Genomic DNA, 16237 nt, shown 5'->3' with positions numbered 1-16237 from the left:
TTGCTTAATTGTTCATCCCTGAAAGTTTTCTCCTTGTGGAGAGGAGATCGGCATATATAGATGATTTTTTGGTTTCTGCTCCAGCTTCCCGGTCCTCCAGCCAAACTAAATCAAGCAAGGAGAAGTCCTCACGCAGCCCTCTTCGAGCGACAACCCTTGAAAGCAATGTGAAGAAAAGCAACCGTGTGGAATTTCGTGAACCGTTGGCTTCATACAGGTTAGTGCTGGGACAACTGACTGTTAAAATACGCTCAGATCAGAATTAACTTAATTCTGATGTTTCTGAATGTAACTCAGAAATTGATGTGCTTACTCCCCTCGCCCACCCACATGAGCAGCATGTTGCGTTGAACAAAAGTTTATTCATTTTTTAGAAATATTACAAATTTACTTTTTGTTCAGAGAATGAGTTTAAAGTCAAATGTGTTGAATTGGGGCCATCTCATCAAGCTAACAGTGGCCTGATACATTTCTTAAGTTAAGTTATAAGGTTTATAAGAAGGACCAAAAAGATTATTTCCTCATGCTTTTCCAGCTTTATTTCATCAGTTCTTTAGCACTTGTTTCCAAATGTATTACCATAGGACAGTGTGGAACAAGAACGTAGTACAAAAGGTGCATTTAGTTTGGTGTGTGTCTATGTGCATCACCCAAAAACTAGTCACTGAAGGAATAAGAACAGCTGGATCAAGGAGAAAAGCGGCTGAGGATATTGCAGGCCATAGAACATGGTGGGGTGTGAGGAAAGAAAGAAAATACAGCAAGCCTGTTTTTCCCTACGTGTTAAGTACTGTACTGCTTCTGTAAGCTACTATAGGATGCTTCAAAAACTTTCAGAAAGAAAGAGAACCTGCAGCAGAAACAAACTGGTTATAACTTGCTATTACATCAGAGTTTAGAAGACTTTTACTGCGCCTTCTTCAACTCCTTGGGTTTTATTAGCACAGGCCTTATTCCTGATGAATAGCTTGATTGGGTTGGTAATACCTTTTGGATGGATTTGAACACATACTTAGCATTTTTTGTGCTAAGTCTTCTCTCAGTGAAGTCGAATTGCTGCTGACTGAATAGAATTGGAACAGTAGTGGTGTTTTTTCTTTTTTAAATTCCTCTACATCTCTATCAATAATTGTTAACCTTCCTCCTAAGTTTTGGTCTCCTGTTTCACTTCTCGTGTGAGTTGTTCTTCTTTCCTTTCATGGGAGGCTGATTTGGATCAGTTGTGTAATCTTGGGACAGTTTTGTTAATTGAACAAATCTGGTGCGTACCCTGACTGGAATAACTCATACACATGAGTTACTTGTTTTAAAAACACTTAATGAAATTAACAGACATCAGGGAAAACAGGAAAATGAAAGCAGGTAGACTCATGCCATTATACTAAATTGAAAAGAATAATTTTCTTATAGTATGAAGACTGTGTGGCATTGGGGGGGGATTAATTTGGGGATTAGCATCAGAGCTGCTACATTAACACGTTACTTCTCATCTGACTACGGCCTGTGGTAGATGCTTAGGTCGTGCATAGGAAAACAAAAACAATGGTTAGAAAAATCTGTATATAATATTTATTTTTGCCGGTGAAATTCTGTGCAATTAAACCACTCAAATTTTATAGTTATGTTGATTGATAATGCTTACTGCACTATGTGACAAAAATGTGCAGCGAGGGGGAGAGAGACAATTTCACGAGTGCAGTATTAAGGAGTTGCTTAAACGAGTTCTGTAAACATAGCTGCTGAAGGAGGAAGCCAGCTAGCTTAGATGCTGGATACTCACCTCTTGAGCCCCACATCAGTAAAAATATTAAATACGTTTTTGTCCTAACAGCATATGCGTCTCCAGTCTATTAAACAGTTTGTTTTTTACTGCAAAAAATGCCAAGAGATACTTAGCTTGCTGAACTTCTCTGTTCTCAGTAACATTTACATTTGTTGCAATACAGACAGTTTACTCTGAAGGTGTTGTGAGTGGCTAGCCTTTTTAATGCTCAAATACGGGGCAGGGGTCTTTGTGCAATTTATTTGTTTTCTCAACTAACGAGCATGCTTTCAAGGAACTGTGCATGGGTGCACTGCTCTGTTTTAGAGAACATATGTTAATGAGGCTTGTCATTTAAGTTGTGCACTTGGCTTTTATTTAAAGCTTTTTTTTTTGTTTAATTAAAGGGTGATGTCACTGCTTCCTGATTTTTTTTTTTCTTTGTGCCCTAATTCAGATTTTCAATTTTATATATATAGTCCTGTTCAGAGAGTGCAGAAAGTACTTTAAATTTTGAACAGAAACTTCTTTTGGTTTTGTCAGACTTGCTTTATTAAATATATCGTGCTCAAACTTTAAAACAACTTGCCTTTAAAGTGGAGACAAGTCATTCATTCAGTTGATGAGCATGCTTATAGGTGGCTTGGAAGGTCCTACAGTTGTGCTTCTGATGGTGAAGTTTTTCTTCCTTTTTATTACAGCAGGGATCCATACATTTCTCTGTCGTATCACGGTTCCAGCCAATTGGAGGCCAAGCAACTTCTGTCTAGTTTGGACTTCAGCGAAGCAGAAGGGAAGACTGAAGTAACGGGCCGTATGATACATGACAGAGATGAACGAGATCTACACAGCAGAGATTTTGAAAGCCCGTCATCTTCTGCTGCAGATGAGACTGTCGTTAGGTATTTGAATGACCGACCAGCAATTGATGCTTTGCAAAATGGGGCATTTCTTAAAGCTGCCACACCTCCAAGATTGGAAGAGGAAAAAACTAGTGGCTCCAGAGGAGATGAGTGTAGCACTAAAACTCCTCTGAGTAACACGTCCCAGGACAGTGAACTGAAAGCGTCTTCCCCTTCTACCATGAGTACTTCTAGTGCTCATAGGCTGGAAATCTTGAAACGGCGGCAGCATGATGCTAAGTTGGAGAAGCTGAAGGAGCGGATTCGAAAGCAGTGGGAGCATTCTGAAGAGCTGGGTGGCAGAGGACAACACTCAGGATATGCTGAGCAACCCGTAGTGATCACAAATGTGGAGAATGCTGTTACTCCCAAAGTGAGGAAAGTGGCAGCTGCACCTGCTGCTCCAGCATACAAAGGTATGGAGGCACAGAATCCCCCTGTTAGTTATTCATGGTGAAGGAGCGAAGATCAAGTAGTACAGCAACATGTCAGAGCATGGAAATGAACCACTGCTGTGTTTGGGCCGTACAGGAGTGGATAGAATGGTATGCTCACAAATACGGTCAGGAAAGCAAAGAAGTTCTTGTCACTCTACGGAAGTGTGAAATCCTTCAAAATTCTTCCTGTCGTCTTACAAATTACTATAAAAAGTAACCTTGCTGTATTACTATTTGGATTTATTTTGATACATTTTTTACATTCCAAGGTGTTAGTAACACTTTATAGACTGAGGAAACCTGTAGCATTTTTAGTAAGTCTTTTCTTCTTCCAGTCTGCTGTTTTTGAACTATGAGTAGGCAGCAGACAGGTATATTGCTTTCTTTTAATTTATTATTAGAAATTCAAGTAGTTATTTTCTTACATGGGAATTTCTCACTCTCTTCATCCCCCAAAATATTTATTTACATCTTAAACAGTTATTTTAAACTCTTAAATTGTTTACTTTCAGGTTTCAATCCTGCTGAAACAAAGATTCGCACTCCAGATGGGAAGATCTGGCATGAGGAAGAATTTCACATTAGTCGGGAGCTGTATAGAGATATAGCACTCCAGTTAACAGGTGATATGCAAACTGCATTTATTAAGCTACACAGCCTTCTCTAAGAGGCAGAGACATTTATTTGGCACAAGTCTACAAAGTCATGGAAACAAAAACAAAAACAAGAAAAAGAAACAATGAGTGTTAAATACATTGTACTTCTCTTCATAGGAGGGGTAACTTGTTGAATGATAACAAGAAAAATCCTTCTCCATCTTTTTCTAATTAAAATATTTTAATAGAAAATCAATACTGAAAAGAATCAAGTGATAGCCATCTCTGAAACAGGAATTTTAAGAAGTCTTTAATAAAACAATTTTTGTTTAATTTCGTGACTTTATACGTGTTTGCATGAATGAATTCAGTTTCCTGTTGAAAAGGACAAAACCAAAACACTTCTGATTTTGGTGAGACCTTTGGATTGTCTCATGGGAAGAACTCTGACATTTTTTGCCATTTTTAACACCATTAGAGTGATATGTGGACTGTATACAGTATGTTGAAGCCTGAATCCTGCTTCCTTCAGTGTGGTGTTAAATTGTCAGTCCTGAAGCTACTGGGGGAATTGTTAGTACAGCAGTGGTTTAGTTGGAGTGCAGAGGTAGGTAAAGGGAGAGGGAGGACATCTGCTGTGGAAAGTGTCTGGGATCTGCTTGTTTAAAGTGCAGTAGGTAGCCTGCATTAAAGGGTTATGTCTTCAGCTATATCTGGGGATGAGATTATATGGCACTAGGTGGATTTGATATCTCTGGCCTTGCAGAATTTAAGTGCTTTTGTATGAGAATAATCCAAATCTTGAAGTTCTTGGAGAAATTTGCGTCCCAGAGTTTTGTACACAAAGACTTTTTTTTTTAGAGGCTCTCCATGGATTCCAGAAAACAGAACGTTCAGCTGTGTCCAGCTTTCTTTCAAAGTGTTTGGGTCCTCTGAATGGACCCAAGAAGAAAGTAAGATTTCTGTTCTGCAGAGGCTATTAGCATAACTACTGTGGTGTTATTTAACTACAGCTCCCCTAAGAAGGGTGAATACAGGTAGAGCAGATAGAGACATAAGAAACCTTTTAAATAACCCAGATTTTATTCCCTCTACAACTTCGTCATCTTTGGTAAGGCTTGATTGAAATACGGGAGGAGGGACTGCGTAGTTTTGCAGTGGTAAATTAACAGACCATTACCACTGGAGTTTATTCCATGTGAAAGTGTGGGAAGGAGTGTTGAATACTAAAAGCTTAGAAAATTGTTACTCATTCCTCTTTACTTGATGACCTTTTGCAAAGCATTAAATACTGTTGTTGGAGATTGGATACACAGGAAGAAGGATTTTATTTTTTTTTTTTTAGGTAATGAGCTTATTTAGCAGCACAGGATTTTGATGCTTAAAACTGAGCAAAGATTATAAAAATTGCTGCAATTTCCTTTAAAGTTAAGCTGCTAAAAGACCAGAGATGTAACACATGCTTTATGTTTTCAGATTTACTGCTCTAAGACCCAATCTTTATTCATTTTTCACTTTGGAAAACTGTAGTACCACTGACAGCTCTTTTCTCTAGGTAATCTATAGTAGGATACCCAAGTGGCTTTTTGATTTGCTGGACTGGTTACAGTGAAGAGCTGTAAGGTTGAATTGCTTTTGACTGACTAAGCTGGGGGGAAGGGGTAGAGATCAGATGAATAAAAAGGGAGGGAACGGCAAATAACATCCCCTGAGAACCTCTAGTTTTGAAGCTAAGAGTTTGCTTATTACATATTAAAAAATAACTTTTCACATTGATCAAAACATATTTAAAATTAGAGGAAAATGCAATGCTATTGTAAAGCTGTAGGTGTCTTTTTGTATGCTGATAGTGTAGTGGCTCATATGGAAATGATTAGACTTCAGTTTTGTTTTGCTTGTACAACTTGAGATTTTTTTTCTCGGTTTTGCTGAAACAAAGATTCTGATACTGAGGTACCAACAATTTTTTCCTGGAATCATTCAGAAAAAAGTTCAGAAGGGACAGCCACTCCTTTTCAATAAAATAATTCTGCAAATACTCTGTCCAGCATTAGCTCATGTGTGTAATGCCAAATTTCTTAAATTTTTAATCTATGCTAGCTTTTTTCTTAGTTTTGGCAAGCATAATATGAATGGTTCGTGAGCTCTTTATAGAAATCTGAATTTTTGAAGTTTTGTTATGTCCAGTTAAGAGATCCAGTTAAAAAGGTAGGCATTCGGATCATGTTTTCAAAAGACTCCTGTCGGCAAAAGGAACAAGCTGTGTGTATGTTCAGCCATATGCCTGTTGTGATGCCATGTGTAGAACAGCTGTAGTGGAATGTCTCCTTTCTGACCTGAGGAGATTATATTGAATAGCTGATTCCGAGTAATCAAATCCTGGAGGTGCACATAATATGTACTGTAAATGTATTTTTAGCCTCTAGAATTATTTATCCATGAGTTAATTCTGTAATAAAGTTACAGCAAGTGGACTTTTGGGTGTGTATAGTCACTTAGATTGAAACTATTCCATCATCTCTAGTGCTTAAATAAGCTATAAGATTTCTAATACCTGCAGAAGCACTGTTATTTTCTGCAATGAGTTTTTTACATGTTAGCACAGACCACGCAGAATATCTTTACCAGTTAGGCTGAAGGATATTATATTGATCCCAGGATTCCAATAATTCCGTCTTAAAGATGTTCAGAATTGGCGTCACTGAACAAAATTGCTGTAATACGAATAGAGTGAGTGGGAAGCAGCTTGTAGTTTCCTGGTATCAGGAAGGAACTGTCTGGCACTGAGAGAGGTGAGGAGACAGAATAGATTTCTGCAAGTGCAGTCACTGAGGCCTCTGGTACTTGATGCATTGATTCTCTCTTCCCTGTGCTTGTTGTCAGGCTCGAAGATAAATGGAAAATTGGTAGGGAAAGGATATAGAGGGGGAGAAAGAATCCTCAAATTCCCTTTAGTATCACCTGTTGTTCTGTCTCTGATTCTTCCTGTGGGTCTCCATCGGAGTGGTTTCAGCTGAAATTAGAGGCTATAAAAGCTGGTATTGGCATCGAATTGATAAAACTTCATCTTGATCCGTGTTGGATAGAGGAGCAAAACAATAATAATAGTGGCCATGGCATTTCTTAGATACAGTCTGGTTTTACTGGGATTAGGAGAAGTATCTTGCCTACTGTGGACTGCTGAGACTGAATGTACAGCTTGCCTGTCCTTCCTGAGCTCTGCTCATTTTTGCTTTCTCCTTGCGGCAGCCGGGAAACCCAGTCAGTGGGGTAGTGACTGAGCCACATCCGATTTTCCTTTTTCTATGTAAAACTGTAAAAACATGGTAAAATGACTTTATTTTGATAAGTGTTCTTGGCATCTCTAAAGCCTAAAACCTCATGGTGTCATAAATGAGGGCTTCAGTGATACAGAATAGTTGTGCATCATTGGGTGAATTCTGCAGCAAATGTTGCAGGAAGAGCACATGGGTGTCCTGTCTCACACTGCGGCTCAGAGGCAGCGAGCAGATGTGCTCTCATGCGTTAATGTGGAGGCAGAAGCCTGGGTACTTCAGCAGTGAAGGAACTGGGTGTTTTTACGGAACGTGAATGCTCTAAAATGGAATGGTTATAGTAGAAGAGAACAAAGAATTGTTCCTAACTGTCAAAATAGCATTTGAGATGGAAAATTAATTTTGTAAAGATCTATTACAGCTTTGCTGTGGCTTCATTGTGTTCCAGTGCATAGGTAAACAATACTTGATTCAATATTTTCGTGCTATAAGAATACCAAAATGCTGGGCTGGGAGTAGTTGATCTCAGTATATGATCTCGGAAAGTCAGTGTTTCTCTGAGTATTGTGTTTCTCTGAGCTTCACTTCTTCAAGCTAAATGTTGAGGCAAGCTTGCCATTATATGTTCTTTCCCATGAGATATCATCACTCAACAGCTCTCGTTTATTTTTAGAGGATTCAACAATGAAAGAAAAACCTTGTGAGAGAAACAAAGAGAGAAAAGCAACCAGACCAGTGCGGAAAGTTCAAAAACTGACGCGGTCGGCAAGTCCAGAGTCCAAACAAGGTGACTAGCTCTAGGCTGTTGTGTGTGCTTCAGAGATGAGTTTTGTCTCAAGAAATAAAGAGAAATCAAGCCTCTTGCTTTCAATTCCTTTGCAGATGTGCAAAAATGTTGTGTAGATTGTATGATGCATTGAAGATGTGTATGTTCGCGTTCCCTTGGTTGTGTGTGCTTGTTTAATTCTTGGATTATTTTAACTTTGTACCTTTCCACTTACTGTTTAGACCTTATGGAAACTGCTGGTGAGCATATCTTTCTCAGGGGATATCCTGAGGTGTCTGTCAGGCCAATGCAGACGAAAAGTAGCAGTAGCTTTGTCTTGGATCCTGCTTCTGTTTTGTGTGGAAACTTGTTATTGCCTGCCCTACAACTCTGTGAATAATGCCGAGCAGAGGAATGGAGATGGTACCAAAATGCTAGGACTTGGAGAAGGGGTAGGGATGGAGCCAGTGGGTCTTGCTGAGTTGCCCTCTCAGCGAGGATGCTATTCTCGTATATGATTTCTCCTGATTTGTCAGTCAGGAAGCAAAGAACAAGATTCCTTCTGGTTCTTCTCTGGCTTGGTGCTCTGTTGCTCTTCCATACCCTGTGTCAGATTGTTGCTGTCCTTCAGTTCTGGCTTGGCCTGTTCTTGGCTGTTTCAGTTAGTGAACGATGTACAAGTACGTTCCCTGACAAATCTTACAGATCGTGGTATGTGAAAAGAAATGTTTATTTCTTTTACCAGCTAAGGTGTGTGGTGTTCTTTATAAATTATCACTGTTGTAGTATGTTACCACTGTATATTAAGTAAAACAGAATTCTTTAGAGGAGGTCATGTGAGCAGGTTACGGTAAAGTAATGTCTTATAGTAGGAAATGAAATTAACTGGACATGGAATCTGTCAGTGCTTCTTAGTTTTCCAGTTATGCTAATTTTTGATATTGTAAGTAACAAAAAGAATCAGGAAGACTTGATCTGCTTCATATTTGGTTTGAATTCCCATATAAAGTAAGCAGTTATGAATGCAATCACGCTATGGAGTAATTTTGTTCTTTAAATACGTGCAAGGTTAGTTGTCACTTGCACCTCTTAAGGTTTTATATTTCTCTTTATGTACAACGACCCATAATCCGTAAATGTTTTATTGAAGAAGGCCTGTTAAAAAAAGGGTACTTTAAAAGGAATAAACTATTGCAGAATAAACTATTGCAGAAGGGTTTTGAGAGTGAATATGCATTTTTGCACACTGTAAGTCATTGAGCTGCATGCAGGTATTTTGTTTTGATAGGAAACAGAAAATTAGCAGTCAGTATGCTGATCAATTCATTCGTAAGGAAATGTACTACACCAATGTAAGTATTTGTGACAGTCCCAAAGGAGGGAGGAGAGATTGTCACAAGTTTTAATGGTATTGATTATCCTCTGTAGTGGATTAAATGCGAACCAGATTTAAGTGGCATATCAGTGGTGATCCATCCTTCTCCAGCCACAGTAAGAAACTGCTTAACATAGCCAAGGCTATAAATAGCCACAGCTCATGTTCTGCTCTGTTAGCTTGTTTTAGGTCGAACAGCTGACTTGAAGTGGAAGATGAGACTCCACACTGCCTTCTTAAATGCTCACAGAAGTAATTGAGAATTACAAGTCAGGCAAGAGAAGCCCTTTGGCTGATGAATCTCTTTGAGAGAGTCCTGTAGTGACATATTTCTAATAAAAGATTTATAAAATACTCAGATTCTAATTTACAATGCAAGTGAAAAGGGCTGTTAGTAAATGAATAGTGGGTTACAGACTCCTTACTGAACAGATTTTCTGGCTTAAAAAAAAAGAAGTGGGGGATGAAGGGAGAGGAAAAAGATTGAGGACTGTGATTGCCAAAACACTATTGATCTGGTCTCCTGGATTTCACTTTAAGTTGCTTTGGTACCATGTCTTCAAACTCCTGTAGGGTCCTGGAGAACAATCATTTCTTGTTTGTCTGTTGTGTTCAAGCTGTAGCAAATGAGCTTAGGCAATCCTGGTAGGGACAAAAACTGAAATTGAATGGTTAGAGATCAACAGCAAATAAGGTATTCAAGTTAGGTATCTTGCTAGCAATAAAATATTTCGGAGTGGTCTGAAGTAGTTTATTAATACTTTACTCTTTTATTTGATGCTTTTCTCCAAAGTGCTTTAAGACATTTCAAAACATGATTAATAATATTTGAAGTTAGTGGTAGGAAAGATGAGATGAATGAACTTAGCATTAATACTAAGTGTAGATACTCCAGTACCAATTTTTCTATTTGAATTATATGTAGTATGATAAATAATACTAATACCATTATGATTGGGTTTATGCCATCTGCAAAGCAGCCTGTTGTGAATTAACTACCAGCTAGTAGGGTAATATCTCATTTTTTTTCAGTCAAGGTACGGAAGTGTCAGCTAGAGGATAGTGAATTAGCATTATGTAAGACAACTGCTGCTCAGTATTTTTTAACCTCCTCACAAGACACCTATCTCAGCAATTATCTGTAGAAATCTCTCTTTCGAGTTCTTTCTAGGAAGTGCTTCATCTTCATATTAAAAAGATATTAGCTTTGTTCTTTACGCTCCACTTTTGTATTTGTTCCTATTAGAACATTTTAGATCCTCTGTCTTTTTTTTTATTGACTTTATTTTCCTGTCTTAAGTGGAGATGAACAGCAGCTTCTCAGTCCTCTACAAATGTCTCTCCCAGGTAACATTTGCTTGTAAGTTTTAGGCCTATATAACCCTTTTTCTTTTTTAGTTGGGTTTCATAAGGCTGTAATGTTCTGCAGCATATTTTGGGTTTTCACGCTGTGTTATGTTTAGGCAGGAAGCACTGATAGTTGTGTGATTCAGCTGTTGGATGTCTTCATGGTACATTGTTATCATGGCCACCTAACTGTAGCTGTACCATGTACACAGAATTAAATGGTACAGTAATGATTGACAGTTGCAAGAAATACTGCTTTTTGATACATTGGAAAATCCATCTTGTGGTTGAATTTTATTTATTATTTATTATGCAGGTGGAAACTATGTAATAAGTGCATCTTCCTGGCGGGAGGGACAAAAGCTAGTAAAAAAGATACTGGGTCCAGCTCCCAGAATAGAACAGGACAGAAGAGCTGTGTCTAGTGACAGAACAGGACGAGAGAGAGCTGCGAAGTCTGGTGAGTTGTACTGTACTTTATCACTGTGCTTTTTTCATTGTTCTTAATTTATTGTATAACTTTGCATGTCTGCAGAATTATATAGATGCCTGATATGGAGTGTAATTGGTTTCTTATTAAAATAACTCTATTTTTAACTTGGGGGCATCCAAGGGGAGAATTGTATTCACATCCATGCATAACCTCTCCCTGGGTGGATTCTGAACTTTTCTCGGTGCCATAGGAAGTCAGCCCTGCCCATGCAATTGACCTGCAGCACATGCTGTGAAGGTACTCAGGAGCTCTGAGAAAGATAAGATATAGGTTGCAACCAGAAAAAACAGACCACTTGCACTCTCTTTGCCTCTTGAGGCTAGTGAGGAAAGGAATGGCTAGAAGTGGTCCACAGACCAGATGAATTTTCCAGATGTGCTGCATAGAATACTCAAGCTATGGTTGGACATCTCCTCCTTTTAAAGGAATGATGGTTCTTCTAGATACTGTATAATGCCATCCATGGGCGTCATAAGTCCTTCGTTCATTATTCCACTAGACCTTTTCAGAATTTGTCCAGAATCTCAGACAGGGCAAATAAGCAGCAGGTGGTAGCTACTGCTATTCATATTCCTCTGAGGTGTTGAGGCTAGTAAGAGGATAAAGGCGGTGAGCTCAGTTTAAGCAGAGGCTGCTGAATTCAGACTATGACGCTAAACATTTGAAGCAAAAGCACGTTTACAGTGAGATCTACATAGGTAATACCATGCTGGAGAATTGCAGTTGAGGTGACTAAGCAGTGTTTTGCTATAAAGCAAGGGAATCTTTCCCAAAATACTGAAGAAAATTAATGGAATTGTTTGGTGTTGTGTGCTTCGATGTCATCAGAAAAACGGGGTATATTATACCAATTTAGTTAAACTGGTGAAAATACCAGTCTAAGGCTGTTTGTGCAAAGTTACATGTAGTGTTAGAACTGGGGAAGTCTTCGCGTGCAAGAAATAGGTTTTAACAAAATGAGTTGTATAATTTTAAGTGTGCCTATCACCGTTTCCATTTTATGACTGCACTACTTGCCACGAGTTCTTATCACTACACTATAGCTCGCTCCTTCCCCATCCTCACTTTCACAGCTGTTTCATTGATAGCATGTAGTTCCCAAGTTTGATTTTTACCTGAAATATTTCACAAGTCTTACTCTTCAACAGGCCGTATTGGAAGGACAGGTTCAGATTCTAGACTGGATGTTACACGGAAAACCTCTTCAAGAAGTTCTGAACGATCAAGGAGTAAAGTACGGTCTGAGAATAATTTGAAGAAACTGGAATCTGCTCTTCCAGATGATAACCAAGATGATCATACCTCTGTAAATAAAGACTTCCTGCCCTTGGAGATCCGTGGAATTCTCGATGACTTGCAGTTGGATTCCATGACTACAAAACAAGAAAAAAATGTGGAAAAGCAGAATCAGAAGTCTGTTTTGCCTGCTCAAAATGTTAGGAGCCACAGTCCAACCAAAAGGAAACCAGACAAGGTAGCTGCTAGTGAGGAGCCTCAAGTGATCTCTAAGAAACGTCACTATGATACAGATGAGGTTCGTCAGTACATCATCAGGCAGCAAGAGGAGCGGAAGAAGAAGCAGAATGAAGAGAAGAAAGCACAAAAGGAGGCAACAGAACAGAAGAACAAAAGGCTCCAAGAACTCTACAGAAAGCAGAAGGAAGCTTTTACTAAAGTCAAGAATGTGCCTCCTCCTGAGCCTTCAGCAGCCAAACGGTTACAGGAAACTTACTCTAAGATATTGCTGGAACATACGTTTTTAGAAGAGCCATCTCAGCTGCCTACAGTGCAGGAATCACAGGTATAGCTGATTCACTAACTTAATGTGTTGCAGTTGTTTGCAAGAACAGGAGGTCATATATCTAGGAAGGTCATGGCTTGTCCTGGTCTGCTTATCAGTTGAGAGAAAGGACGCAAAGTTGTGTGGCTTTTACTTAAAAACACGGAATATCCTTGCTGCTTCTCAGCACAGCAAGGCCTTTCTTGAAAGGTGAATGCAAATCATCTTTCTATTATAAATAGAAGCAGAGTTCAGAACATTAAGTAACAACAACTGTAATGGCTGGCTTTTAAGAAAATTGTAAACACCTGTCAAACGGTGAATAGAAGGGCTTTGTGTGAAGTCGCTTTCAGTCAGTGGACAAACTTGTTCAGCAGTGAGTTCAATAAGCTTGCTAATCAGAAGCTGAATGTGAAGGAAGATTAACACACGGTAAAAGATTAATATCAATTTGATGTGTTCAGCTGAGCTAATGCAGTATATGAGCAAAGCTCCTTTCCCATTTTGCTGAGACACAAACATAAATGTCCTGTGTTTTTAAATCTTTGCATGGTAGGAAAGATACTATACTTAGAAATTCAAGCCTTTTCAATTTTAATGAGATGAGCTTCTAAACTCTACAGATTTCTGAAAATGCATTTTTCTCATTATATTCATTTGTAGCCCAAACCTGGTTATCAGCCATCTGGGGAATCTGACAAAGAAAACAAGGCTCAAGAACGTCCTCCTAGTGCATCTTCAAGTAGTGACATGTCACTGTCAGAACCGCAGCAGCCACTACTGAGGTGAGACATTACGGGCCTTTTCATAGAGAAGAAAATATTCTAGATTTCAACTCTGAGAGAGATGAAAATATACTAGCCTTTTACATTCATGTTCTATAGAGAGTAATTGTCAGTTTGACAATCAAATTGTCAATTACAACGTTTTCTCACAGTAAGGAAGAATCTGATGCAGAAAAGCATATGAAATTCTTAGCTATTAGTATTTATTGAGTCTATAAATAAAGTGAATGGTGGGTGCTGCTAATCTTTTGCTGACATCAGAGAGATGTGCGTTTCAAATTGGGAGACTATTTCCTCTGCCGTTGCCAGCAGGCGAGAGGAGATGACCATATGAATACATCTGCTGTTTTTTCTTTTTTGATTTGTTCAGTGTTTCCATTTCATCTACTGCCTTGGAATCTTGCCTTTTTTAAAAAAACTCTAAAGTACCAAAAACCTCCGCTTCAGCTTGGAACTAGCCTTACCCTGTTTCCTGTCTTATCATTTTCCTGTTGATAATTGGTTGGTGTCTTGTCAGAGGCTTTTTTCTTACTGAAAGTTAATGTGCCTAACCAAACACGTAGGTAAGGAATTGAAAATCATAGAACTTCTTGCACGTCCTTAACTGCTCAGTTGTGCATATGTCTTCATTTTTAATTACATAATATCTATGCATAAATATAAACTGGCTTAATTATCTTAACCTTCCCTTGTTCAAATCCACATTGACTTTGTAAATTCAATGAGGCTTCTTTTCTTTCATGAAACGTTCAAAGAAGAGCCAAGAATGCTGTGTAGTATTGTATATAGAATAGGCTGCTAAACTATATGCTGGTATTTTAGTGGTACAGGAAAAATAAGTGTAGGTACTCGTAGGGAGGGAGAGATGCAACTTAAAGGGCTGCATATGGTATGTGGTGAGGCTCATAATAAACAGATTTTTGCAGGGGACTTTTCCAGGATTCATAGCATTCAGAATACATGCAAGTGATAGCAAAGGAAGCTCCAAGGCAGCAGCTTTGGAAAAGGTGTATCTTTCTACAGAGCTTTTATCATGCAAATGGTAGCTACCTGGGAATAAAAAAAAAAGGTGTTTTACAGAACTTCGAACATGCTTGCATTTCCAGTCCTTTCCAAGTGTTCATCATGTCATGTAAGTGACAGCGTGAACAGCTCCAGTGAAACGTGGACTGAGTACAGCTGGAGGGCGAAGACTAGGGCTAAGAAATCCCATGTAGATGAGGGGAAAAAATGAGAAGTTTCCTCCTTTATGAAGTCAGGAAACTTTTGGAAAAGGGTTGCTGCTGATTATGAAAACCTTCTGCTTGTTACATCTCTACAACACACATTACGCCATAAACAGCATTTCAAATTTGGAAGGTGTTCTGCTTTTTATAACATTCTGTGCAACTGTTTTCTGTTCCGTTCTCTGCCCCTCTGATTCCCAGAAGGAATTTGTAGAAAATAAATTTGTGACAATGAGACTTTCATCTAAAATAACAGTACTTGTACGTCATCAACTTAAACATTTTTTTCATTTCAGAAGTGACTTGATGGAGCCTCCCTGGGTACAGCCAGACAGGTTGAGCCCAAGAGTCCAGCTCTCGCACCCACAAGGTCTCACGGGCTCAAGTGGAGGCCCTTGCTCCCAGCACTGGACTCTGGAGCAGATGGGCCTTTTGTCAAAGGAATGTGATGCAGTGTTGGCAGGCAGGAGGAGCCACGCTACACCCGTGGGCTCGCTCACCTTGATGTCTCAGCCATACATGAATTCACCTCCTGCACAGCAAAATCTCTTAGGAAAACCTACTGCTAACCAATATAGGAGCAAATTAGATCGGATTGAGGCTTTGAAAGCTACAGCTGCTTCCCTTTCTAGCCGAATTGAGAGTGAAGCCAAAAAGTTGGCTGGGGCTGGTATCAATTATGGCACCATGTGGAACTCAGACCATGAATTTATGCAAGAAAACCAGGACGATGGACGGTGGGCAAAGGCTGTGAGTCCTCCTGTGAGAGAGGAAAATGAAGATGCTTTTTCAGCCAGAATCCAAAAAATGCTGGGTACCTGTATGTCTCATACAGCCTTTGATGACAACCTTCCTGGGGTAGGCAACCTTAGTGAATTTAAAAAGCTCCCTGAGACAATCAGGCCTCATACTGCCGCAGTCAGCCTTGGAATGAGGTCCCCTGCCGGTCACCGGCATGAGGGGCTACTGGGACATTTGTCCAAGAGACAGACCGACTCCCTGGGCCGTGAAAACCAGGCTTATGGGCAGAACAAAGCTGTAATTCCTCAAGAGTCCAGCATAGACTCCATCAGCGAAGGGCCCCTCCTGAGTGATGGAAGCCTCTCTGAGGAGGAGGGAGGCCAGCACAAACAGCTGCCGCTTAAGATGCTGGAGGCATTGAAAGAGACGGATTTCTGTGTTCGGGAGAGAAATGCTTTTGAACCCATAAAAGAATTTCAGAAAGAAGCTGAGAAGTATTTGCCGCTTTACACTCAAACAAGTGGCATGCACAGCAAGGGGCCGTGGGAAGAACTAGCAAAGGGAAGCCCGCACAGTGTCATCAACATCTTTGCGAAAAGCTATCAGCTTCATGGAAAGGGTAAGGAGAAAAATGGAAGAATTATTCAAAGGTCTTTTGAATTACTATTTTCAGTTCTATTCCGTACATTTGTTAATTCACAGTTAAGGAATGGGCTTTGAGATACATTGAACATCAGTCTGCATAATGCTTT

General features: G+C 39.4%; 1 protein-coding gene across 3 annotated transcripts in view; it reads left to right on the top strand.

Moving 5' to 3' along the window:
- Positions 1 to 16237, top strand: part of CEP350 (centrosomal protein 350) — a 72944-nt gene that overhangs the window by 13502 nt on the left and 43205 nt on the right. For all 3 annotated transcript variants that reach the window (XM_050712229.1, XM_035537836.2, XM_050712230.1), the window contains exons 5-12: positions 85 to 217; positions 2464 to 3080; positions 3614 to 3724; positions 7646 to 7759; positions 10777 to 10920; positions 12102 to 12754; positions 13397 to 13518; positions 15041 to 16104. In XM_050712229.1, the coding sequence (XP_050568186.1) occupies positions 85 to 217; positions 2464 to 3080; positions 3614 to 3724; positions 7646 to 7759; positions 10777 to 10920; positions 12102 to 12754; positions 13397 to 13518; positions 15041 to 16104 (2958 nt within the window). The remainder of the gene's footprint in view (positions 1 to 84; positions 218 to 2463; positions 3081 to 3613; positions 3725 to 7645; positions 7760 to 10776; positions 10921 to 12101; positions 12755 to 13396; positions 13519 to 15040; positions 16105 to 16237) is intronic.

The sequence above is a fragment of the Cygnus atratus genome, chromosome 8, assembly GCF_013377495.2.
Source record: "Cygnus atratus isolate AKBS03 ecotype Queensland, Australia chromosome 8, CAtr_DNAZoo_HiC_assembly, whole genome shotgun sequence".
Lineage (NCBI taxonomy): Eukaryota > Metazoa > Chordata > Aves > Anseriformes > Anatidae > Cygnus > Cygnus atratus.
Note: the sequence above shows the minus strand (reverse complement) of the source record. Positions and strands in the feature narration are given on the sequence as shown.